The sequence below is a fragment of the Delphinus delphis genome, chromosome 8, assembly GCF_949987515.2.
Source record: "Delphinus delphis chromosome 8, mDelDel1.2, whole genome shotgun sequence".
Lineage (NCBI taxonomy): Eukaryota > Metazoa > Chordata > Mammalia > Artiodactyla > Delphinidae > Delphinus > Delphinus delphis.
The window spans coordinates 64,468,020-64,493,514 of record NC_082690.1 but is presented as its reverse complement, the minus strand read 5'-3'; the positions used below and the strand labels follow the sequence as shown (position 1 = coordinate 64,493,514).

The window sequence follows — 25,495 nt, the reverse complement described above, 5'->3', positions numbered from 1 at the left end:
GCGGCGGTGCGGGAGCAGCGGGTTTGCGGCGGGGGCCTGCGCGGCGGGGGCCTCGCGGCCCGCCGGGCCCGACCCCGCTAGGCTGACAGCCGTCCTCCGGCCACTGCGGCCGCGCCCCCTCCGCCCCGGCCGGGAGGGGGAAGGGAGGGGGCCGGGAGGGGCGGCCCGGGGAGGACTGTGTGAAAATGAGGCCGGGGCTCGGGGGCCGGGCGGGGCCGGGCCGGGGGTGTCAGAGCGCTGCGGGCAGGGCGCCCGCACACACCTCCCGGAGCCGCCGCCGCGCTCGCCGCCCGCGCTCCGCAGTCTCTGCCCGCAGTCGCCGCGCCTTCCATGGGGGTCGCGGGCCTTGGCTGCCCCTGGGCGGCCCGGGCGCTGCTGCCGCTGCTGCTACCGCTGCTGCTGACGGCGGCTGTCCCGCCCGGTTGGGGCCGCGCCACGGGGCCGCCAGAGGGTGAGTGTCCGGCCGCGGGGGCGCACCTGGCACGGCGGGCAGGGAGGGCGACGAGAAGGGGTCCCGTGACCCTCGCGGGGCGCCCGGGGCAAGTGGGGCCGGGGCTCGGCTGCGGAGCTCCGCATGGCCCCCCTTCCCCTGGGGCCGCACCCGCAGGCCAGGCAGAGGCGCTGCCACCGCGCGGGCCAGAGGCCCAGGGCCTGAGTGCGCGGCCCGGCCTCGGACCCGGGGCTGATGACAGTTCCCGCCCTGATCCTCGGGGAGCGCCTGCTGGGCAGACTCGCGCGGGCTGAGCGGGGAGCAGGGCTTTGGAGTCTCCTTGCGGAGATGGGGAAACTGAGGGCTCCGGCCGCGTGAGGTTATGGCAGCCGTGCTCCTTTCTTCTGGGGCCGGGAAGCTGTCCTGGGGGCTTCAGGGTCGGCTCCAGGGATTTTTCTGTCTGTGGAACAGCTGCTGCTTGAGAATCTGGGAATACCCGTTGTGCACTAACTGGACTTGGAATACTTTCAAAACTCTTTTGTTTTTAATTAACATCCTGGAAGGAGTATCAGCCAAGGAAAGGCTTCTGCCAAGGCCGGTTTCCAGGTTGAGAGGGTGGGCAGCGGTGAAGGGGTGAAGGGGGGCAGGCACCATTACCTCTCTGCATGGTCTGAGGGTTCAGGATGGTGTTCTCAGAGCCCAGGGTGAGCTTTCCCCCCATACCCCAAACCCTGAGAAAGCTGACAGACTCTGCTCGGTTTTCAGAGCATTTTTGCCAACTTGCTCTTTCCTTCAGCAGGCCTTTACCATCACCTACTCATGTGCCAGGTACTGTGCTTTGCCTCCGGGCCACAGGTCCAGTCTGTAATCAAGATACCATCTAGATGGGGAGGCAGGAAAACAGTGACAATGTGATATGTGAGCATATCCTGGGGGACAACTCACCTACACTCTGGGGTCCTGGCAGGCTTCCTAGAGGAGGTGGGTTTGAGCTGAGTCGTGAAGGCCAGTGGAGAGGGTATCCCAGTCAGAGGGAACAGGCTGTGCCTGGAAACAGGGGCCTGGACATGGTCCACTTCATCCCAGGGGCTCCCAAGCAGTTTAGCTGGCGAGGCGTGAGTGGGATGGGCTGGTGGGAGATGATGCTAGAGAGGGGCCAAGGCCAGGTCACCGGGGCTCGGGGCACCATATCAGGAGCTGCTGTGCTCTTTTGCAGATGTGGACGAGTGTGCCCAGGGGCTAGACGACTGCCACACCAATGCCCTGTGTCAGAACACACCCACCTCCTACAAGTGCTCCTGCAGGCCTGGCTACCAAGGGGAGGGCAGGCAGTGTGAGGGTAAGTGACTTGGGGACCAGCAGTGGGTGGGCCAGCAGGGGAAGCTCCCTACCTCCTCAGTTCTTGTCGTGGCCGCTTGTGTTGGTAAAAGTGCTTCAGCAGCCCTCCCACCGCCACCCCGGGTCACATCACCTACTCTCTGAATTGCATGTCAGATCCTTAAAAAACAGGGAACATCAGGTCTTTCCGAGAGCTGATCATACAGTTTTATCTGGCTCTGAAATGTCCTTTTGTCTAGCTTCTGCAAAGGAAAAGCGCTGCTTTAGTATCTTTTGGTCCCACTCAGTTTGGGGGCAGAAAGTCAGCAGCCATGTTGATCAGGAGAGCCATGCTTGCCAGAACAGGGCTGATCTGTGCTGATCCTGTACCTCCCTGGGGCAGCATCCTTGCTCTGAGTGCCAGAGTCCTGCCCTCCCCTGAGGTTCTGGTGGCTCTATCTTGCCCTTGACTTCGGGTGGTTTGGCATTGTGACCTGCCAAGCTTTAGAGCTGCACCAGGAGCCTGCCTCATTTGGAGCTGCAAGTTGGCCCTGGAAAGATGTGTGGAGGGATATTTTAAGCCCTTAGAGCTCCAGATCTGGGAGGCTGAAGTCTGGACTTTGCCATTTTGTGTTCTGGGCCACGGAGGATCAGCTCAGTGTCAGAAACTCTGCCATTGAGAACTAGCTGCAGACTGGACTCTCATAGGAAGAGGCTGCTTGGGGCATGGAAACTGTGGCATGTTGGAGCTGGCAGGGCTCTTCAGGGAGCTCTGAGCCAATCCTCTCCCTCGTGTTACTGATGGGGACACTGAGGCTCAGGGGAATCGGGAAAGGGGTCGTGGGCATGATCACACAATTAGCCGGCAGGTGAAAAAAAGTCAGATCCCCACTCTAGCTCTGTCCCTGACCCCACGTCTCTGCTGTTCACGCAGCCTCCTAGTGTCCCTCTTTGGTTGGGTGAGAAATCCTAATAAATTTATGGTCTCCTTTGTGCAGGAGGAGCAAAACTCCTGCCTCTCCCATCAAAGGAGACGTGCTCCTGGTCAGGTTCGCAGCAAGTGGAATTGGTGGTCCATCCATAAAGCCCTTCTGTTTCTTCAGGCTCATATTTTCCCTGAGACAGACAGCCATCTCTCTCTCTATCTGCCCTGCATCATGGGAGGCCAAAAGAGTACTGTCTCTGAAACATCTCTCTGCCAGTTCCTCCATACCACATCCTCACCATATTAAATATTCTATTAACAGTACTGGAATTCACACATGTTGGTACCCTGTTTGGGGAAAAAAATGTTCACTTTTTCACTGTGACCTTCAGTCACTGTATGCTCTCTGGGGGTAGAAACCATGCCAAGTTTTCTTTTGGATAAAGTACTTACTTAGTAAATAATGTTAAATGACAAGTGGCAAAAGTTTGGTTATTCTTAGCTGTTGGGTTTGGCTTATCACAAATAAGAAATTGAATTGCTAACAGTTTAGAGTGAAAAGCCTACTATTTAGTTTAAAATAATTAATGATTGACTGGCATCGCTGCTTTTCTACCTTTAAATTGGTTTTAAAATAATATGTGATTATTGTTATAGAAAGTCAATACAAAAAATACAAAAATGTGTAAAATAGAAAAGTAAAGACCTTCCTATTTATCCCCAGGTAATCACTATTAACAGAGAGCATATATTCTCCCTGTTAAGAAGGATTTGATTTTTTGAATACTTGTAGTGTTTATAAACCTAGTGAATAAGGATGACCCTGTTTAGTTTGGATTTCTGGTACAGGGATCCAGAAATGGTAACTTTCTTCCAGGAAGGAAAAGGAAAGAAAATGGGGATTGCAAAGATTAAAAAATACAGATATTCAAAGATGTAACTTTTATGTGTATTTCCTGGCTTAATAGTTTTTAAGCCTCTTGGGTCCAATCTGTGGTATCATTTGTGTTGTGATTATCACTGAAGTCACTTGCCCCTATTTAAGTTCAAGGATGGGAACTGGTTTGCTCAGAGTGAACAGAATTTTATCCTCCACAAATTTCTTCTGCCAAAATGTTGGAAAAATGAAAGTATGGGCCCTGAATAAGTATTTTTAAAATAATGTGCTTCAGAAGTGTCTTTAGGTACATGATGTTTTATGCTAAATGATCTTTGCTTATATCCCAGACTTTGGGGAGGGGATGTTTCAGTGGTCAGTATTAATTATATGGTCCTTATTTCTCAGTTTAAGGAACTGAATCAGGTTTAACAGGGATGAATCTAGACTTGGCCTTTGTATTTTTTTTTTTTTTACTTTTTATTTTGAAATAATTTTAGACTTCAGAAAATTTGCAAAACTAGTGCAGAATTCTTCACATATGTCTGTCACTTATCTTACCCTAATGTTAACAATTTATATAACCATAGTACAGTATCAAAACCAGGAAATTAACACTGGCACAATATTATTAACTAAACTATAGACTTACTCAAATGTCACCAGTTTTTCCCTAACAGTTTTTCTATTTTTTTTCTTCCAGAATCCAACTCAAAGTCCCACATTACATTTAACTGTTGTCTCCTTTGTCTCTTCCAATCTGTGACAGTTCCTCAGTCTTTCCTGGTCTTTCATGGCAGTGACACATTGATGAGTACTGTTCAGTTCTTTTGTTGGCCTTATGTTTTCACATGATAAGAAGTAGTATGGTAGGAACTGACGCGACAAGAGAATGTCTTATGTCTTCTCTCGATAAAATTGAGGTTACACATTTGTAGTAATACAAAAGTGAAGCTTTCGGCAAAGCTGCTACAGAAGCGCTATTGTGTGCTTTTCAGTGCATCACATCTGGGGCACATGATGGCAACATTCCCACTACAGGTGATGTTAATCTTGATCATCTGGTTAAAATGGTGTATCCTGGGTTTCTCCACTACAAAGTTACTATTTTTTCCCCTTTCAGTGTGTATGTATATATATATATATATATATATATATATATATATATATATATCGGGGCAGATGCTTTTAGCCTATGCTGATTTTAGCATCCAACTGTGGATCTTGCCTGCAACAATTATTACTGTGATATGTGACTCTCGGTAATTTTGTATTTCTCTAGTTCCTTACACGTCTATTAATTGGGATTCTTCTGTAAGGAAGATCTGTCCCTCCTCCCCCATTTATTTATGTATTGATTTATGTGTTTATGTATTTATGCCAGTATGGACTCAACGGGTGTTTATTTAATTATATGGTTATTTATTTTTGGCTCAAGTTGTTCCAGCTTTAGCCATTGGGAGCTCCTTCACATGGTCTCCTGTGTCCTGTTGACATGCCTCCATCCTTTTTTGAGAAATTCCTAATTTTCTGGTACCACAAAATGCTCCAGCCTCAACCTGTATTTTCCCCTCCCCAGCCCTGGAATCAATTACTTCTCCGGGAGCACTGGTTTTCCTTTTATTGGAAAATGATGTATAGAAACCAAGATCTGGATGCTTGGTGTTTTCATTGTTACTGGGATGTCATTCCTCCTAGGCCCTCTCAGTGGACAGAGCTAGGAAATATATGTATGTATACTAACCCACACATACACACTTATCTATATTTATTCCTTGTATCCATTTCTATATATATATTAAAAACAGTGAGTTACACTGATACTTCAGATTCCAAAACAGTATCACAGGATTCATTCTAACCTCCCTCTTGGCTTATTCATAACTTCTTTCTCCAACAGTGAGAAACCTGGCTCTCATTATCTGCAATATATGCACCTATTTGTTCAATCCCAGTATACACATAAAGTATTTACAGAATTACTACTCTATAATTCTGGGAGTAAAACGGATTTAATAATTAGGGTACAGTATTTGTATACAACTATTTTTGAATTTGGCCTTATAACATCCAGTCAAGCTATTTTTCAGACATACTTAGGCTAGTACTTTTCTTCCCCATCCCCTTCAGTGTGGTGTGTTACTCATTTACAGTACAGTTAGGTTCATTTGTTTCTCTCTGTGTTCCTTTTTTTTTTTTTTTGCGGTACGCAGGCCTCTCACTGTTGTGGCCTCTCCCGTTGCAGAGCACAGGCTCCGGACGCGCAGGCTCAGCGGCCATGGCTCACGGGCCCAGGCGCTCCGCGGCATGTGGGATCTTCCCGGACTGGGGCACGAACCCGTGTCCCCTGCATCGGCAGGCGGACTCTCAACCACTGCGCCGCCAGGGAAGCCCTGTGTTCCATTTTTTAATCCCTCTTGTCACCCTCACTCTTGTTTCCTGGTTGATGTGTGTGTATGTAAAACATCACCATGGTTCTGAGAGTCACAGCTGTTCAAAAACTCAGAGAAGTGTGACTCCTTCCTCCTATTCCTTTCCTGTTCCCGTTCCTCCTTATTTCCACCCCTTCTCCCACACACCATGGGTCACCAATCTCTGTGCTTTCTGGTTTATCCTTCCTGTATTTCTTTTGCACAAATAAGCAGCTAAATATGTATTTTCTTTTTAACTGTTTTATTGAGTTATAATTTACATACCATAAAATTCACCAATTCTAAGTCAGTGTACAAATCAATGATTTTGGGTAAATTAGTTGAGTTGTGCAGTCATCACATAATACAGTTTTCAAGCATTTTCCTCATCACAATAAGATCCCTGTTCGTAGCCCCAGTTCCAGGCAACCACTAATCTATTTCCTGTCTCTGTAGATTTGCCTTTTCTGGACATTTCATATAAATGAAATCATACATTATGGTCTTTTGTGTTTGGCTTCTTTCACTTAGCATAATGTTTTTGAGGTTCATCCATGTTGCATCCTGTACTGGTATTTCATTCCTTTTTATTGTTAACTAGTATTTCATGGACATTTGGGTTGTTTCTACTTTTGGGCTATTATAAATAAAAATGCTGCCAAGGATATTCACCTGCAAGTCTTTGTGTAGACATGATTTTGCATTTCTCTTGATACATACCTAGGAGTAGAATTTCTGGGTCATACGGTAAGTTTGTGTTTAACCTTTTAACGAACTGCCAGGGAACTTTCCAAAGTGATTATGTCATATTACCATCAGCAGTGTATGAGGTTTCCCATTTCTCTACATCCTTGTCAACATTTGTCATTGTCTGTCTTTTTTATTATAACTGTTCTAGGGAGTGTGAAATGGTATCTCATTGTGATTATAATTATAATTTCTCAAATAATTAATGATGTACATTTTTTTCATGTGCTTATTAGCCATTAGTATACTGTCTGTGGTAAAATGTTGATTCAAATCTCTTGCCCATTCTAAAGTTGGGTTTTTTGTCTTCTTATTGAATTGTAAGAGTTCTTTATAAGCCCTTTATAAGGTATGTGATTTGCAGATATTTTCTACCAATTTGTGACTTCTCTTCATTTTCTTAATGCCTTTTGAAGTACAAAAGTTTTAAATTTTCACAAAGTCTAATTTATTAATTTTTAGATTTATGGATTGTGTGTTTGGTGTTGTATCTGGTGTTGTATCTAAAAAATCTTTACCTAACCCAAGGTCTCAAAGATTTTCTCATGAAAGTTTTATATTTTCTCTTAAAAGCTTTCTAGTTTTAGCTCTTACATTTAGGTCTCTGATGCATTTTGTGATTTTTGTGTATGGTCTGAGTTAAGGGCCTAAATCAACCTTTTTTGCATATGGATATCCAACTGTCTCAGCACCATTTGTTAAAAAGACTATCATTTCTTCCAATAAATTGCCTTAGCACTTTTGTCTAAAATCAAGTGACCATAAATATAAGGGTTTATTTCTGGACTCTGATTCTGTTCCAGTGATCTGTTTGTCTGCCTCTATGCCTGTTACCACACACTGTCTTGATAACTGTAGCTTTATAGTAAGTGAAAATCCTCCAAATCTGTTCTCCTTTTTTCAAAATTGTTTTCCCTCTTCTGAGTCTTTTGCATTTCCATATAAATTGTAAGATAAGCTTGTCAAGTTCTGCAAAAAGAGCGTGCTGGAATTTCGTGTGTGTGTGTGTGCGTGTACCTCCTTATTTTTTACATGAAGATAACATACTACAGATACTCTTTTGCATTTTGATTTTTTTTTTACTTATTAGTATATTCTAGAAATCACTCCAAATCAGTTCGTAGAGATCTAGCTCATTGTTTCTTTTTAACAGCTGCATAGTATTCCACCAAGTAAATGTACCTTAATTCTTCAACTGCTTGCTGTGCATGGGCATTTAGGTCATTTCCAATATTTTGTAATTACAAATGCTGCAGCAAATAACCTTATGCATATTTATTTTTCTGTTGTTGGAGATTGCTAGATGTGGGATGGCTGATTAAAAGGTAAATGCATATTTCTCCACACTAAAGAAATAGTGCTTGTGTGGTTTACTTCTCTTTTACTCCTCAGATATTGATGAATGTGAAAATGAACTCAATGGAGGCTGTGTCCATGACTGTTTGAACATTCCCGGCAATTATCGCTGCACTTGTTTTGATGGCTTCATGTTGGCTCATGACGGTCATAATTGTCTTGGTAAGGAAAACAGTTGGCAACGGTAATTCTCCTTTACCTACCCTCCGGCACCTCCACCCCTTTCTTTTCTTTGACAAAAACATACTCATTAAAAGAGAAATGGGATCAGAGACCTTTGTTTTCTGGCTCCCTAGAAATCACACTCGCTGATAGAAAACCAGGTTAAGTATTTTAGTTTTTATGTGATCATTCATAATATAAATCCTCCATTAGTCCTAGGAGGTGGGTGGACATTGACATTACTACTTATTGATTTTCTGGCATTGACTTGTTACCTTTAAGATCTTTGGTCTTGTGTTAAAAGGGTCTTGACTCATAACCATTTCTTCAATGGTAAGTGTCTCTCTTCCAGAATCATGTAAAACTACTTGTCCTGAAGATTCCACATGTGTGCTTGGATCTCAGCCAGGTAGACCCTCCTGTTTTTTCTTAAAAGAGAGAGAAATTCAAGTAGAAACCTTCCATTAACATCCTCCTAGTATTCCACAAACCAGAAACATCTGTTGGAGTTTCAGTGAGTTAGGGACTGCAAAGAGTATTGTTTACATTGGTTCCTTATGCCAGGAATAAAACAGAATTTAAAATTAGCAAGCAGTTGGATAGGGTTGAATGTTGGATGGTCTTAGAAGATGCAGCACACCTGGAAGGCAAGTGTTTGTGGTCTGTTTGCACTTTAAGACTGGTGTTAGCAGTGGTACAGGAGGACATGGGACCCAGATGCCATCAGATTCCTTTGACACTGATGATCCTTCATGTGGTTGACCCACTTATATCCACTTGGCTAACCAAGGAGCAGCTTGAGCCAGGCCCTGGCTCTGTGGGGACAGCTATTCAGATGCTCTCTTGCTGTGCAGTGGGAATGGCCACTTGATCAAATGCTTTGAGATCAGCATAAAAGTCACTAAGTGAGTACAGGCAGAACTTGTATTTTTCGTGTTGGGGAAGGAGAGTATTTGGGACTAAGCCCTGATATGACCTGTATCATGTCACCTGGAGCCCCATCCTGATGTAGACTCTGTCCCTTCCTGTCTGAGCCCTGTGTGAGAGGTCAAGCACTGGTCAGACCGCTTGGCCTTCTAAGCCTGCAGCTATCAGGAAGAATTGATTGAGGGCTGGGGAGTCACTAACCCCTCTGCAGACTTTCTAGGCCATTAGCACCACAAAAAGACACATTAGAGAGACAATCCTGAGAGCATCAATAAATTGAGATTAATTAAAAACTTTAGAAAAAAAAATCACTTTTAGTGTGTAATTTGTTGAGAAGCATACAGTGTGGTTTTTTTTTTTTAAACCACTTTCTAGGGGAAATCACTCATTTCCCTTTGATTAGCCAATGGCATTTTGAGGATTTGTATTTGATGGAAGACCCAGTCATCACAGTTGTGCCCAAACCCACAGCTTGGAGGAAGTATGAGCTTCCTAAGAACAAAAAGTGGACACTTCCAAGAGTTAAGGACCTGGGCCAGCTTGGGTGGGGGTGGTTTGGAGTAAAGGCCTGAGGCCCCAAGTCCTTCCTGGCCTGGCTGCTAACACAGGTATTTCAGCAGAGTATCTCCGTTTCCCCTCTTTGGGGTCTCTTTGTGGGTTTGGTAGCAAGGGTCTGCCTTGGAGAAAAACCCTGAGTATATCCACCGAGTATATCTGAAGGGGCTGAGGATTCTATGAAAAGGAAGGCATGAGAAAATACAGTGGTACATTGAGAACAGCAGGACCAGCACACATAGAGACGTAGCTGCCATTTGGACTTGAAAGAGCAGAAGCATTTTGTGACAGGAAAGGAGCTCAGGGCCTAAATTTTTTAGGAGGGACAGTTTCCTGTGTTCTTTGGGATGACCCTTACCTCTCCCCCGCCCCCTGACCGCACAATTAGCCGCCGATATATTAGCCAGGATATGCAGAGTACAAACACCACTTAGCTCTGGCACTCGACCCAGAGTGCTCGGAGATCCTGGGTGCCTGTGAGCCTGAAACACAAAATGCAGCTCTTCCACACAGCTCAGCCCACCTGAATTCAGCTTCTATTTATTGAATGTCTGGGAGCACAACATAGCTACTAGGTCCTGTAGCACACTGGCATCACTTGAGAAGTTTAAAATGACACCACTGTCCAGGTCTCATCCAAGGCTAGTTAGATCAGTGTCTTAGGAGGTGGGGTCCGGACATCAGGGTTCTAACATGCAGACAGGGTTGTAAAACACTGTTTTACATTCTGCAGAAACTCACCAGCCTAGTGATACACATTTGTACACGTGAACTTTTGTATTAATTCAGTCAGAGTGCGTCACCCAACTTGATTCATTTCTAATTGCTTTGGCGAAAAGGAATAGTGGGTTAAACACGGGATGGGGCGGTGCAGCTCAGAGGGGAGCACACCTTTACTTAGAACCAGGCCAGGATTTGGTGTTCAGGGAAACATCTCTCCTGCTCACCCCAGGCCTCGCTGTGGAACAGCGGGGCCAGGTGTGATCCAGCACATCTCACCCTCTGGAATGTGCTCCCTTCACCCTTTGGCACAGAGAAGGGCAAGTCTGTTAGGCTTCAGGGGATGGCTTAAGTCCCATCAGTTTAGCAAGGCATCTGCTGGGTAGTGTGGGAGGACGGATGACTGTAAAATCTGAAGCTTGAAACCAGATAACAGATATCTAAGTGTGAATGTGCTTGTTACGGATGCCCCCAGGAGCCAGTGACAGGTACGTGGGACGTCAGGGCTAGAGAAAATAAATTGCTTTTACATCAGCCTTCTCCTTGAGCTTCTGTCATGTCTGAGATTTTTCTAGAAGTTTCCTCTTCTTTAACTCTGGTGATGCTGTGCTCTCCTGCTTGTTTGTTCATGCATTGAAGAGTTAATATGTGCCTGCAGGTTCCAGGGCTATGCTAAATTTAAAAAAAATCTGTCCTCAAGGAGTTTGCAGTCTAGTGGAGATGCATAAGTAAAAGATGTTGAGGAGTCAAAAGGTACAATTTAAAAAAAAAAGATTTTGAAAATGCACGGTGGTAAGTGTATTGATGGAGCCGCGCACAAGGTAGTATGTGACACAGTGGAAGGAAGGTCCCCTAACCTCGCCCTGGGGGCATAGCACTGGGGCAAGGCTCCCTCCCTCCCTGCTGGACACCACAAGTAAGTGGTTTTCAAAGCTGTCTTTACACCAGGCTCAGGCTTCCCACAGCCTGTTGGAGCTAGCCCTGAATGTCAGCATCTCACACTTACTACCTCCCTGCCCTGCTGGGGACCAACCACATCTCCACACCCAATTCTGTACCCAGCACTGGTCTTCCCCATGTTTCTCAGCCACCTCACCCCATGTCCACATGGCAGCTTATCCACAGTCCCCTTCTATTTCTTCCATCCTAGGCATCCGCACTGCCAGGCCCCAGGTCCGGTCCCCTACTAGCGCCAGCCATGGCTATTTCAGGCAAACGTGTGAAGCTGGACTTCCAGGCTTTCAATTCTTCCCCTTCCCTGTGTCCTTCCCTCAGCTGCTGCCTTATCCTTCCCAACACGAGGGGCTGACCATGTCACCCTGCTCCAGGGGTTCCCAGTTGCCTCTCAAATGAAGCAGGAACTTCTTTGCTATTCAAGGTCCTCTGCAGTGTGACCCAGTCTATCTTCCCAGCTCTGTCTCCTGTAACTTCCCTGCATGTACTGTGCTTCAGCCCAATTGAATAACACTGTGTTATCTGAACATGCTCTGTGTCTCCCAGCCTTCGTACTATGCTCACACCCTTTCTTTTGCCTAGAATCCCTTCTCCTGATTTAAAATTGAAGAAACACTGCAGAGCTCATACCTTCATCAGCTTTTCCATAAAACCCATCCCGATACCCACAACCAGAGGTGACTTCTTTCCTTTGTACCACCATTTACCTTATCTCACAATTACTTGTACAGTTGTCTCTTTCCCTCTGCTGAAGGAGATGCTCCAGGGCAAAGGAATTTGATCTTACGCATCTGTGTTTTATTGTCTCCTCTAGCACTGTGCTTAGGAAAGAGAAGGTGTTCAATAAATACTTACTGAACTGATTATCCAGGTGTCCAGGTGGAGGGCCTGTTTAAGGGAGCTCTAGACCCATGAGGGCTGGGTTAATTACCTGCGGCCCCACTGACTTCAGTTCTGAGAGCTTCTGTGATGCAAGGACCTGACGAGAGACCTCGTCTCTGCTTAGCAGGAGCCCCTGGGCTGCCGGGGCAGGGTGGTGGTGGGTGGGGCGGTGTGTGAAGCAGTCACAAAAGCAAAGGCTAAGCCTTCTCCCCCTCCAGATGTGGACGAGTGCCTGGAGAACAATGGCGGCTGCCAGCACACCTGTGTCAACGTCATGGGAAGCTACGAGTGCCGCTGCAAGGAGGGCTTTTTCCTGAGTGACAATCAGCACACGTGCATTCACCGCTCAGAAGGTAGCTCTGCTCGGCTGGGGGCAGGGGGCAGGGTCACATCTGAGAATCCCCCACCCCCATCCTCAAAGGCTCTAGAGGGAAGCACGGAGTTTAGAAAGCCTGGAGGCCTGAGGACAAGTGGGCAGGTTATTTTAGCTGCACCTTTCTCACCCTGCTAAAAAAGTGGGTTGGACTGGGTGAGCTCTGAGGTCTCTTCAAACTCTCACATTCTCTGATTCTAATCTCTAAATGGAGTACATTTCAAACATGACTAGAAATGCAATGGATGATCTGCCCAGTTTTTCAGAAAGGTGCTGGAAACCACAGCACGTTTTTTGGGGAAGGAGGGGCTGGAGCCTTCCTTGGGAGACTCAGTGAATTGCCCTGTTTTCAGCAAGACCCGGCATTCCCTGTGTTTTGCGTTTTTGAACTCTGAGCTTCTGGGATTCCAGGGGGCAGGTGAACCCCCTCCCCAGACTAGGGGTCTCTATACTATGGTTTTCTTCACCCATGTTGTCATTTACCATTCCTCCATAAATTTGCAGAAAATTCTTCTCCTCTGATGGCTCGTTCTCTCTGCGTTGAGTTTATACCTACTTTATTCTTCTATTAGTTCAGTGGATTCTCAGGAGGGAGAGGAATTAAGTACCTGTGGCCCATCAGCCACTTTGAACTCAGTGATGTGCTTTTAATTCTCTGCTCTTTCTTAAGCCAAAGAACCACATTTTTAAAAAAAATTCTATTTATTTATTTATTTTCGGCTGCATTGGGTCTTTGTTGCTGCGCACAGGCTTTCTCTAGTTGTGGTGAGCAGGGGCTACTCTTTGTTGCGGTGTGCGGGCTTCTCATTGCGGTGGCTTCTCTTGTTGCGGAACATGGGCTCTAGGTGCACAGGCTTCAGTAGTTGTGGCTCGTGGGCTCAGTAGTTGTGGCTCACGGGCTCAGTAGTTGTGGCTCGCGGGCTCTAGAGCACAGGCTCAGTAGCTGTGGCGCACGGGCTTAGTTGCTCCGCAGCATGTGGGATCTTCCCAGACCAGGGCTCGAACCTGTGTCCCCTGCATTGGCAGGTGGATTCTTAACCACTGTGCCACCAGGGAAGTCCCCAGAGAACCACATTTTCTTGGCTTTATGTCTCCCAAGGTTGCCGGTGCCTGTTTTTAAGGGAAGTGCCCCAAATCCTAGACTATTAACTCCTTTTGGCATGTGCTGCGTATTCATCCTCATAACTTAAGAATGTGGTGATTTTCAGTTCTTCTACTATTTGTAGATTTATAGATTTATTGTTTTAATCGTGGTGGTTTTAGTGATTTTTCAAGGGTTTCTTTGTGGAAGATGATTTTTGCCTCATTTTCCAAGAACGATGGCCCCTTTCTTATCCCTAACCAGAAGGCCTGTCTGGGTACTAAGAAGAAGGGTCAGAGAAATGGGGAGTCGGATGCTTTTATTACCCAAGCCTGCTCATTGTCAGTGTGGAAGCTGGGTGGTCATAGACTCCAACCCTAATCAGGTGGATCTCTTATCCCATGCAGATGTGTGGCCCTTGATTAAGTAGCAGTTAGGTTTCATTTTCACTTTCCTGCCGGGGGTTCTCTGGACTCTTGGGTGAGCTCTGCCTCTGGTCAGAGGCTGAACTAAGATGCCAGCAGCACGAATGATCTGGATCTCAGGGCCTCTCCCTTTTGGTTGCTCAAAGCTGCTTCCTGGAAAGTCACTCTGGCTTTCTCTTCAGGCGGTGGGGAGGGGGGTGGCGCCCTGTAGGTCAAGCCAGGGCTTGAACACCCCCCGTACGGGTCCCACCACTCACGAAGCCACTCTCGGTGATTAAGACCACCTCTTACCCTCGCTCTTCCAGAGCAGTGGCTCAGCCCCTTTCTCCTGTCCCAGACTGGACAAGGCTCCAAGCCCCCCAGACTGATTACAGACACGGGCTCCTCACACCAGGAGTAAATACAAGAGCAGCTCCTTTCCGCAATTTGTGTTTTCTAAATTTTCTACAATTCAGACATTCTTAGAACCCCTGAAGAGTATTTAAAATGAGCATATTTGTCTGGAGCTATAAACCAAAATACAAGAATTTGAGTTGTGGTCTGGAAGCACTCTGTGATTTTCTGTTGTGTTTCAACCCGATTGCTGGGCAAATTCACGGCAGCGTGAGCCAGCAGATTGGAGCAGTCTGCAGCTGCCCCCTTCCATCCTAGGGTTTTAACTCTTCAAATAGAGCCATCTGTAAACAGTGTTCCTGTAGGGTTTCCTCCTTGATGTGCACATTAAACCCTTAGAAACTGTATTAAAATAGATGTTAAAACCCATAGCTGATTCTCTGAAGATGGTTGAAAGAAGGTAAACACTAGAAGGTAAAGCTAGTATTTTCTAGTGTAGCTGTTGTTGTTTTTAATAATTATTTACTAAATGTTCTTTAATATAGGGGATCTTAATAGCTGATTCTGAGAGAAACTCAAGCTATTGTGTTTTTTTCATCCTTAGAGACCCCAAAGCTCTGATAAAGAGACTGTGTGTTTTCACCCATGTAATGAGGGTAGGCTAGAGGGAGACACACCACCCCAGCCTGCCTTTGTGCCTATTCATGGGAGCTCAGGCTCTCAAAATGAGCATTCCTTTTTTGTTTTGTCCGCTCCGAGAGTATTTTTAGATGTTTGCACTGCTGCCTTTTTAGAGTAGTAAGGAAGGTGTCAGGTTAGTGAGGAAGAGGCTGTGCTCTCAGCAGAGGCTGTTTCCCCCTTTTCTTGCCCTATTTGCAAGGCATACTTCTATTTGGTTTCCAGAAATATTCTTCAGTGAGACCCTGAGCCTGGGGACCACCAGAATGGGATATTTCTCACATTTCTGAGCTGTTTCCTTCCTGGTGAACTAACGACCCGAAACAGGACTGCCAGGGCAGTTTCTGGGGGAGCCAGAACCATAGCTGGGCCTCCCAGTTTGGACCAGATCCATCTGCCACCCCTAGCAGTGACCTTGTTTTGAGCCAGGGGACTGTGAAAAGCTTTGGGGTCAACTCTTAAAAAGCCCTTAGCATTTCCAGAGCCATTTAAACCTCCGATGTCTCCTGGTAACTTTAGGTCTTGCTTGATAGGATATGACATCAGGGGGCAACTTCTTTGTATCCCCATGGTATCTGGCACACAGTCAGTTCTTACAAAATATCTCTTGTGTAAATGGATTGCTCTGAGGCAGTAAAGGTCACTTTGCAAATGTCTGAACAGACCTGTAAACAGAAAGAAAAAGAAAAAGAAGAAGAGGAAGAAGCAGCTGACCTGTTTAGGAGTGTACCTCACAGGTGTTACTGCTGCCTTTTCTTGGGCACTGTTACGTTTACCCTTAGGTGCTCCTGGGCCCTATTACTTCAAATGTTCTGCTGATCCAAGAACAAAGGTAATGCTTGCTGGGCCTTCCTAGGGGAACAGGACACTGCTTCTGGAGGCAGCTCTTACCTTTTGTGCCATCTTATTACTGGGAGCAAATAACGCCTTCAGAAGTCACCAGCCAGAGCAAAGAGAGCTTTCCACTGACCCCGTGCAAGCTTCTTTCTGTGTTAATTGACAGCAGCCCTTGGCACGGGTGAATGAATCCCAGCAACTTCCAGCAGATTGAGTGGTGGAGTTCAAACAGCTTGTAACTGTCAGATAAAAAACAAGATAGTTTTAAGAGAATATGGGATGTATTAACTGTTGTTCTGTCTTTTGGAATAGGAATGACATCTGTTTGTATTAAAACAATCATTCCAGTTAAGCACAGATCAACGACCCCATGGTGAGAACTGGAGAGAAATGACTTTTGACTTCATTAGAACCAATTGGCTAAGGTTTTAGGGGCACAATACGGAACAGTATTGGATCCTAGCGAAGCTGAATGAAAGCTTTTTGTACTCAGTTAAAATAGTGCCACTTCCAGTATTAGAAAATGTCTTGTTAGTGGAGAATCAATAACAAAATCCCTACTCTTAAAGATGTTTTAGAGTTAACATTGCACAAATGCAAAGAAGCATCCCATGAAGACGCACTTATTAATGTTGTACAAACCAAGGAGAGGTTTTGAGATTACTCTTGGGTTTGATAACAGTTCCTTCAGAGTGCTGGGAGGCGGCAGAGCCCCCTAAAGGATTGGTACTGAGAAGAGGCCTGATGGTGGCAAACCACACAGGTGTCTACTTTTCTATGACCCCGTCATTTAGATGCATGTTAAACCATCCAGGAAAATAACCCTGTTTCCTACCACAGTTACCACAAGATCGGGCCTAATGAAAATTACAGTATACCTGAGAAGGATTTTACAGCAGCTAAAGGAAACCACATATATGAGGTCTCTCTCTGTTCTCTCTGCTGTTGTGTTCCAAGCCCACTGAGGGAGGGCCCAGGGACTAACTGAAGGTGGTCACATAAGAGAGGTCCCTGGGCAGGTGTCCATGGGGTGATGCTGAGATACAGTAGTCTCAGTCACCTTCAAAGTGTGGATTTGGTGGGGGTAGAGTGGAGGGTTGAAATTTTCTGAAAGTCATCTTCAAGAGTATGTGAAAAGGTTGGGAATCTTCATCAGTCTATCTTCAGATTTTTGTAGAGAGGTTCTCCTTTTCTGTTTGTATTCTTGATCAGCATGGGTAACAACATGGCAGAGATAAGAGTCTGAGGACATGTTCCTGGGGTCCACAGGTTCTGATTCCACACCTAACAGAGAGCTCCTGGTGGGTACTTTCTTGCTTTATTTTTTTAAATTTTTTTTTGGCCATGCCATGCGGGATCTTAGTTTCCCGACCAGGGACTCAACCCGGGCCCTCGGCAGTGAAAGCTCAGAGTCCTACCCACTGGACCACCAGGGAATTCCCTCCTGGTGGGTACTTTCTTTTCAGTGTATTGGGAGAGCTCCTGCCTCTTTTGGGGAATTGAAACATCCTATCTCTTGGGTGACATAAGAAAGTTTTCATATCTCTGTTGACCTGGCTTGATTTGAGTGATGTATTCTTTTAAAACATGGGACTGATGGACACCCAGGCAGGCAGGTCTGTGGCCCACCCCCCAGACCCTTGCCTCACTCCCGGGGTCAGGATTCTGTTGCAACCTGGTCACTGGCTGCGTGCTGCTGTTTTGCAGAGGGTCTGAGCTGCATGAATAAGAATCACGGCTGTAGTCACATCTGCAAGGAGGCCCCGAGGGGCAGCGTTGCCTGCGAGTGCAGGCCTGGTTTTGAGCTGGCCAAGAACCAGAGAGACTGCACCTGTAAGTACAGACTGGCACACAGCTGTGCTGGGAACCATCCTACCCCAGAGGTTGTCTTGTGCAGCCCAGCATCAGAAACATCAGGGAAGGCAGTCACGTGAGATATTGAGGGTAATCTCCTGTAGGGAAGGGAAATGATGTTTTCTAAAAGAACCAGTCGGAAGGAAATAGCACTCAGGAGTAAGGAGTGTGAATGTTGGGGGCCAGGTCTCTCTGTTCCCATAGAATAGAGTCAAATTTCCTCATCTGGCAGCTCTTTGGTACCTGGTGCCTGCTTCTTATACAAGCCTCGTCAGCCTCCTTTCTCTAGACACCAGACTCCTGGCTTTTGGAGAAAGCCCCCATTCTTTCATGCCTCCAAGGCTTTTCTAAGCCTTCCTTCCTTCCTAGCTTGGTGAATTCTCACTCAATTTTTCATATCCTGCCTAACTTCTAATCATGATAAAGATAATAGCTACTTTGGGGGAGCATTTATTATGTGCAAAGCCTTGTCTAAAGAGGTGCCACGTTGCATTTAATTCTTACAGTCACCACCTGATGAGCTAAGTGGAGAAAATCGTGGAGAAGGTAAAGCTACAGGGTCACACAGGAAGTAAGTGGCAAATGTAGGATTCACACGTAGGCCTGCCTAACTGTAAGGCTTGTGCTCCTGGTCACCATGATACATAACGTCGGAAGCCTTCCCCGATGGCCTCGGACAAGGCAGCCAGTTTGTATTTTGGCTCCCATAGCGCTGTTTATTCCTTGATGATAGCACGTGGCACTCTGGGGTTGAATCGTGTGTTTGATTCAACCACACGATTGGGTTGAATCTGGAGTTGAATTTATGTGTCTGTCTCCCCAACTACGAGCCCCACCAAGTCAGGGATCTTGTCTTATTTTTGCCTCTCAGTCTTCCCCTGGATGTGCTCAATCCACATTTGTTTAATGGATGAGTCAATGAATGGTGTACACAGTCCAGACGCAGCTGCCACACAATGAGGAAACACAATAATAGCTCCAATGGATAATAGGAAACAACCAGCCATTAAAGGTGCTTCTAAACCACTATTTACGCCAGAGGAGACACGGAGGGTTTCCCTGTAGGAACTCTTCCCAAAGTCATGGACCCTCTAGAAGACGCCTGCAGTTTGCTGGGGATGGTTGTTTACAGTGAGCAGACCTCAGTGGTTAAGAGAAGGAGAGGCAGTTTTGTCGGTGAGAGACTCCTCTCTGTTGTCTCCATCGCAAACCAGAGTGCAACCTCAAAGCCTGACAAACCAGGGCTGATGCCACCGTCACCAACAACAGGTTCTGACAGCCTCACAGGGCCCCTAAAAGTGGGGCTGGCTCCAGCTGTCTTCAAAAGGAGGACCCAGGTCTTCACAGGAGAGCCACCTGTGGAGTGAGACTCAGCATTTTACAGCTTTTTGGGAGCCAGTAGAATACCTGAAAACTTACTTTTAAAAACTTAAAACGTTTTGAAGGTATCACTGCTCAAATAATATTATAAGATTATATTCAGATATTATAAAACTTGAGGATATAATAAAGAAAGAATCCAGAATTCCACCACACAATCAGTTGTTTTGCTTTTTCCTATTCCTATTTTGTTGTTGATATGCGTACACAATTTTTACACAGCTATAGTCACAGAACAGTTTTTTCTCACAGTGCAAATATGTTTTTAGTTCTTTTAAATTAGAAAATTAAAAATGGTTGTGTAAGAATTCAAACAGTCCAAAGAAACATATAACATTTCCCCCTTTTCCTTTGCCATTTCCTTTGCCAGAGGTAACCACTGTTGAGTTTGATGAATAGATAGTTTTGTAGTTGTTTTTTTTTTCCCCCTTGGCTTGCCATCAATGTGTTCATACATAAGCTTTGTAATTATTGGTTAATGTTGCATTAACTGTGTGCAAAGAGTCATCATTTCCTCTGATTACCCTCCCTTTTAACTAATCCACATGGAATCTGATGAGAGAAAGCCTAACATATACATACAAATTAAATATTATCTGTTCCAGATATTAAGTGTTATAGCATTTCCAAATGCCCTAGTACTTCTCGTGATAGAGCAAAGCACTAGTTTGGAATCTTTTGGTATAATTTCCTTTAAATAGTGAAAAATCTCCCCTGACCTTCCCATGTCTATCTTTCTGTATAACGTTGCTCTAAATCTGTCATTAATCATTTCTACAAGTCATATCGTGACTACCTGTTGATATAGACAGGGACGTGGTCTGAGTCAAGGTTCTCTCTTTTATGCACAATTCCTAGCACATGCTAGGTGCTCGAATACTTCCTGAATGAAAATCAGAGTTCTTCGGGAGCAAGTACAGTCCCAGTTGTGGAAACCTCCGTGCTTTATGGTTTGATTCTTTTTCCTCTCAGTGACCTGTAACCATGGAAACGGCGGATGCCATCACTCCTGTGAGGACACTGCTGCAGGCCCAGAGTGTAGCTGCCATCCCCAGTACAAGATGCACACGGATGGAAGGAGCTGCCTTGGTGAATGGTGACCCCAACACTGGGTTAGGGTCTTCCCCAGCCTGCTCGCCCCACCCCAGCCCTAACCCTAACGATTAATATTGTTTAGTACTAGAGGCAGGGTGTTTCCAGTGCACATGCCCTCAAGCATGTCCCATGCTGCCTCACATGTGGCCGTGGAAGTAGTCTAGGCCTGGACCGGGGGCCCCTTTCTCCCTGTGAGACCTTGGAAAGCCCTTTTTCCTCTCCTGGATTAGGCTGCTCCTGAAGCTGGTATTCTGAAGATCGGAACAGCACATCCCAAAAGGCCAGGGCAACGCAAAGTTAAAGCTAGCTGTTCATGATGACAGGTGGCCTTTGCCATCAGCAGGAGCCAGGGTTGCATATTTCTGGTGGGATGCCTGCCTGTCCTGCCCTTCATGGCGTGTCCTTTGCTAGCTCCATTTCAGATGTTCCCCAATCCAAGATTCTCTTTGTCCTGGACTGAGGGTTCTGGAGTGAATCTGAAGCTTGCGTTCCCCAAGGTCTCTGGTTAGTACAGTAGAATTAAAAAGTCTTTTCCATATTTAATGTCTATTAAGGCTCTGAGGCCATTTAACACAGAGCCTCATTACAACATATTTTTATTGAATGAACAGAGTCACATTTCTCACATTGTTCTCATGTCTGGGATTTCCACTGAAGTGGTTGTGCAGGGGATGAACAATCTGACTCATTTAGTCTGAGAACTGTGCTGTTTGCATCTCTTGCAGAGCGAGAGGACGCTGCCCTGGAGGTGATGGAGAGCAATGCCACATCCATGGCAGATGGGGATAAACGGGTGAAACGGCGGCTACTCATGGGTAGGCGCCTCATCCACCCTCCCCCGCCAGTGACGTTGTCCCTTTCCCTCCCCAACTTACTGCATCAGGCCTGAGCCTGGGGCCCATGTGCCCTCAGACCAGCTGAATTAGAGTCAGCAGCTCCTGTCCAGCCAGGGTGTGTCTGCTCTCCACTCACTGCTATTGCTTAGTCACCATCCAGGACCCCTGGTATTGTGGGAAGAGCGCCGGCCCAGCCATCAGAATAACTGGGTTAGCGTCATAACGCTGCTGAGACTTGCGCTGAGACTTGGGCAAACTGTCCCGAGCCGCTGTGTCCTGGTCTTCCTCTAAAATGGATGTAATACAGTTGACCTCTTAGGGTTATCAGGAAGCTCAGTTAAGACAATAATATGCAAAAGTGCCCAGAGTCCGCTGTCTGGGACTTAGTGGGTGGTCAGTGCATGTCAGACCACCCACCCTCTGAGTAACTGTGACGAGAGAGGCATTTTGGGCAGCCCCTATTTGGCATATGGCAATTTGGCTGGGTTTTTGTCCACTGAGTCTTCTATTTTGGACTCAGCCCATGTTAATGGCAGAAGAGATGAATGGAGAAGAGTGGCACTTGGCTGGGGGACACAGGAAGGTCTGGCAGCCGGTCTGCTGGAGCTGGAGGTGACTGCAGACGTTCAGCGGTGGCTGTGAGGGTGGGCATCAGATCATTTGACGTTATTATTCTGGAGAAAGCTCAGCCTGGCCTCAACAAAACTGATCTTTCGATAGCTTCTGGATTTAATAGTCAGGTAAGATATTAAGCAGCCATTGGTTACCAGGCAGGTGACATTTCTGAGCTCTTTTCTGCCCTATTAAAATTATTATTTTTAATTGCCTTAAAATAGTGCATATGAATAATATAAAAACCTTAAAAACTTAATTAGCACTATTAAGCTTGTAAAGCAATATATCATTTCCCTGTCTCCTAACTAGCCATTTGCCAGGGGCCACAATTTTCAATTCTAGTTGTTTCTTCTTCTCCTGACTCCCCCTCCCACATGTTTCTGAAAAGGGAAGTGTATACAGTTATTTCTTTTTTTATAAATTTATTTATTTATTTTTGGCTGCGTTGGGTCTTCGTTGCTGTGTGCGGATTTTTCTCTAGTTGCAGCGAGTGGGGGCTGCTCTTCGTTGCGGTGTGCAGGCTTCTCGTTGCGGTGGCTTCTCTTGTTGCAGAGCACAGGCTCTAGGCACACGGGCTTCTGTAGTTGTGGCACACGGGCTCAGTAGTTGTGGCTCACAGGCTCTAGAGTGCAGACTCAGTAGTTGTGGCACACGGGCTTAGTTGCTCTGCGGCATGTGGGATCTTCCCAGACCAGGGCTCGAACCTGTGTCCCCTGCATTGGCAGGCAGATTCTTAACCACTGCACCACCAGGGAAGTCCTACAGTTATTTCTTGATGTGTCAGGTTTTATTTGTTTTGTTTTGTTTTTGTTTTTCTTGGCCGAACCGCACGGCTTGTTGGATCTTAGTTCCCCGACCAGGGATTGAACCCGTGCCCTCGACAATGAGAGTGCGGAGTCTTAATCACCGGACCGCCGGGGAATTCCCTTGATGTGTCAGTTTTAGATATTAGCTTTTGACTTCCTACCACAGAAGAATAAGTTATATCTCCCTTCTGTCCCCTTCCCCCATATCCTTAATATAGTTTCACAATTTACATATTATGAATATCTAAATATGATTCACCCCTGAGTCATGTAATGTGCTATGATTATGTTTTCTTTGTTTGCTTAGTTTTCTTAGTACCTCTTACCAATTTTTTTTGCAAATTTCTGGTGGAGCTCTAAAACCTTTACAATATGTTCAGATACAGCAGATAACTTATCAATTCTATTTTCTTCTTAAAAAGTCCCTTCTGAGGCTTCCACCCTGCTCTAGCAGGGCCTGAATCCTGGGCCAGCTGCACCTCTGTCATCCTGGCCTATCCCTGAGCCACAGCCTGGGAATTCCCTTCCCCATGCTCCTGTTTTGGTGGATCCCATGTCTTCTCTTTTGTTAGTTTACATGGGTAGATATAGATTTTTTAAAAACTTTGCATACCTGAAAATGCCTTTATAGTCTCCCTTCACCCTTTCTTGAGAATTTGCCTCAGGATAGAATTCAAAGTTGGGAAAAATATTCCATCAGAGTTTTAAATAGCGCTCTATCGTTTTGAGCATTCAGTGTTCTTTCAAGAAGTCTAAGTCACTTTTAGTCTTGATTCTTTGTATGGAACCTACGAGAGCTTCTCTCTGGATGTTCTCAGGGTCTCCTTTTGTCCCTGGTGATCTGAAATTTCACAACGATGTCCACACTGTGGGATTTGTCCCACTTGTTATTCTGAGCACTGAGTAGGCCTTTTCAAGAGGGACATTCGCATCCCCTGGTTCCGAGAAATTTTTCTTTTGATAACTTTCTTCACTTTTCTCTTTCTCTCCGGGACTCCTATTAGCTGGCTGTTGTAATTCCTGGATTGCTCCTCAAATTTTCTTCTTTTTTCTCTTCTTGATATTTTTGTTCTACTTTCTAGGAGATCTTTCATTTTTTTCTTCTAATCCTTCTATAGGGTTCTTTTTAAATTTCAGCTTTCATATTTTAATTTTTTAAGAATTTTACTTTGGTCTTTTGTTGTAGGAACCTGTTCTTATTTCATGGATGCTTTTCTTACCTCCCTGAGGAAATTAATGATAAGATTTTCTAACTTCTCTGTTGTTCCCTGTATTATCTTTGCTTCCCTCAGGTTCCTTTTCCCTTGTTTGTTTGATTTGGTGTATTTATTTCATACTAGAGGCTTTCCTGAAATGTCTGGTGATCCTTGGCTGACTTTTCTTATTTAATAGTGGAATATTGAAAAGCCAGTTGGATATTCTATCAGCTGGTGGGCTTTATGCTTGGTTGACTAGGCAGTGGCTTAATCATTTCATTTGGAGATCTTCAAATGCCAGAATCTATAGGTCTTTTCCCTTGGGCCGGTCAGTTTGGCTGGAGAGGAATCCTTCAGTCTCCTGCTGAGGGGATTTAGACTTGGCTGCCAGTGTCCTGGGAACTGGAGTGCAGAGGGGGTGAAAGTTTGAGATCTCTCTTTTCACAGTATAGACTTTCACCTGACAGCACCTCCTCTGCTGTTACTGGTGCCCTTTTCCAGAGAAGAAATTTATCTGCTTTAGTCCAAATAGGGATGTGCTGTGGGCTGTGGAATTAAGATGGGGATCTGGGAGCCTATCTGTTATACAGGCTCTCAATCAATCTTCCTATTTTTAACTCCGTCCTCACCTCTGCCTCTAGACTAACTTTAGTACCTCCAGTTCCTGAGCCTCTCTGGGATTCTGTGGCTCAGATGAGCTTACCACTTGGCATCACTCTGCAGACTGCTAGGTTTTTTTTAAAAAATAAATTTAATTATTTTATTTTTATTTATTTTTGGCTATGTTGGGTCTTTGTTGCTGCGTGCAGGCTTTCTCTAGTTGTGGCAAGCAGGAGCTACTCTTTGTTGTGGTGCTCAGGCTACTTGTTGCAGTGGCTTCTCTTGCTGTGGAGCATGGGCTCTAGAGTGCGTGGGCTTCAGCAGTTGTGGCACATGGGCTCAGTAGTTGTGGCTCGCGGGCTCTAGATCTCAGGCTCGGTAGTTGTGGCACACGGGCATAGTTGCTCCGCGGCATGTGGGATCTTCCCAGACCAGGGTTCAAATCCGTGTCCCCAGCATTGGCAGGCAGATTCTTAACCACTGCACCACCAGGGAAGCCCCACTGCTAGGGTTTAACTTTCTGCTATGCCAGTTACTGTTCCTCCATTGACATGCCACTTCCAGAAGATTTGACATCTTTCATCTATTGTCTTTTATTTTTCCTTAAGGATTTATACTTTAAAAAATTTATTTACTCTCATTTTAATGAGTTTTGGTGAGGAAACAGAGATAAACATACATGTTCTATCTGTCATATTTAATCAGAATTAAGTTTACTGCCCCCCCCCCTGCCCCCAAGGCTTTACAGAGGTAGCTATGGATGTAAAATCAGTTTCTGGATGCCTAAGTGCTAACCGTTGAATGAATGTTGAATAGCATTTGTGTATTACTTGGAATTCATGCATAATATACAGAAATAGAAGGCCATTAGCTTGTTATTCTTCATCTCTATAGATATGATTTAACAACTGCGGCTGCTTTTTCATGTAACTATGACCGGTCTTTCTCCTTTCAAGGAAAGGTAAACTTCTAATCTGAGTTACTTGGCAGTTGCCAGGAGGAAGTCATTGGTCTGCGGCAAGGGAATGGGTGGCGTGGGCAACGTTTACCCTCTCTTGCTTTGCCCATTACACATGGTGAATAGAGAAGGTTCAGGATAAAGGAAGGAACATCCCCCTTTGCT

The 25,495-nt window shown here is 45.6% G+C and overlaps 1 protein-coding gene across 6 annotated transcripts in view; it reads left to right on the top strand.

The window, feature by feature from the left end:
* The first annotated feature begins 222 nt into the window (after positions 1 to 222).
* SCUBE2 (signal peptide, CUB domain and EGF like domain containing 2) overlaps positions 223 to 25,495 on the top strand; it is a 71,133-nt gene continuing 45,860 nt past the window's right edge. For 5 of the 6 annotated variants that reach the window (XR_009520392.1, XM_060018462.1, XM_060018461.1 and 2 more), the window contains exons 1-7: positions 223 to 451; positions 1,647 to 1,769; positions 8,100 to 8,225; positions 12,482 to 12,616; positions 17,698 to 17,823; positions 20,197 to 20,313; positions 21,045 to 21,134. Coding sequence is in view for 5 of the 6 variants with exons in the window: in XM_060018462.1 (XP_059874445.1) it covers positions 331 to 451; positions 1,647 to 1,769; positions 8,100 to 8,225; positions 12,482 to 12,616; positions 17,698 to 17,823; positions 20,197 to 20,313; positions 21,045 to 21,134 (838 nt within the window). In the remaining variant the exon portion in view is untranslated. The remainder of the gene's footprint in view (positions 452 to 1,646; positions 1,770 to 8,099; positions 8,226 to 12,481; positions 12,617 to 17,697; positions 17,824 to 20,196; positions 20,314 to 21,044; positions 21,135 to 25,495) is intronic. The other variant, XM_060018460.1, reaches the window with a different exon arrangement.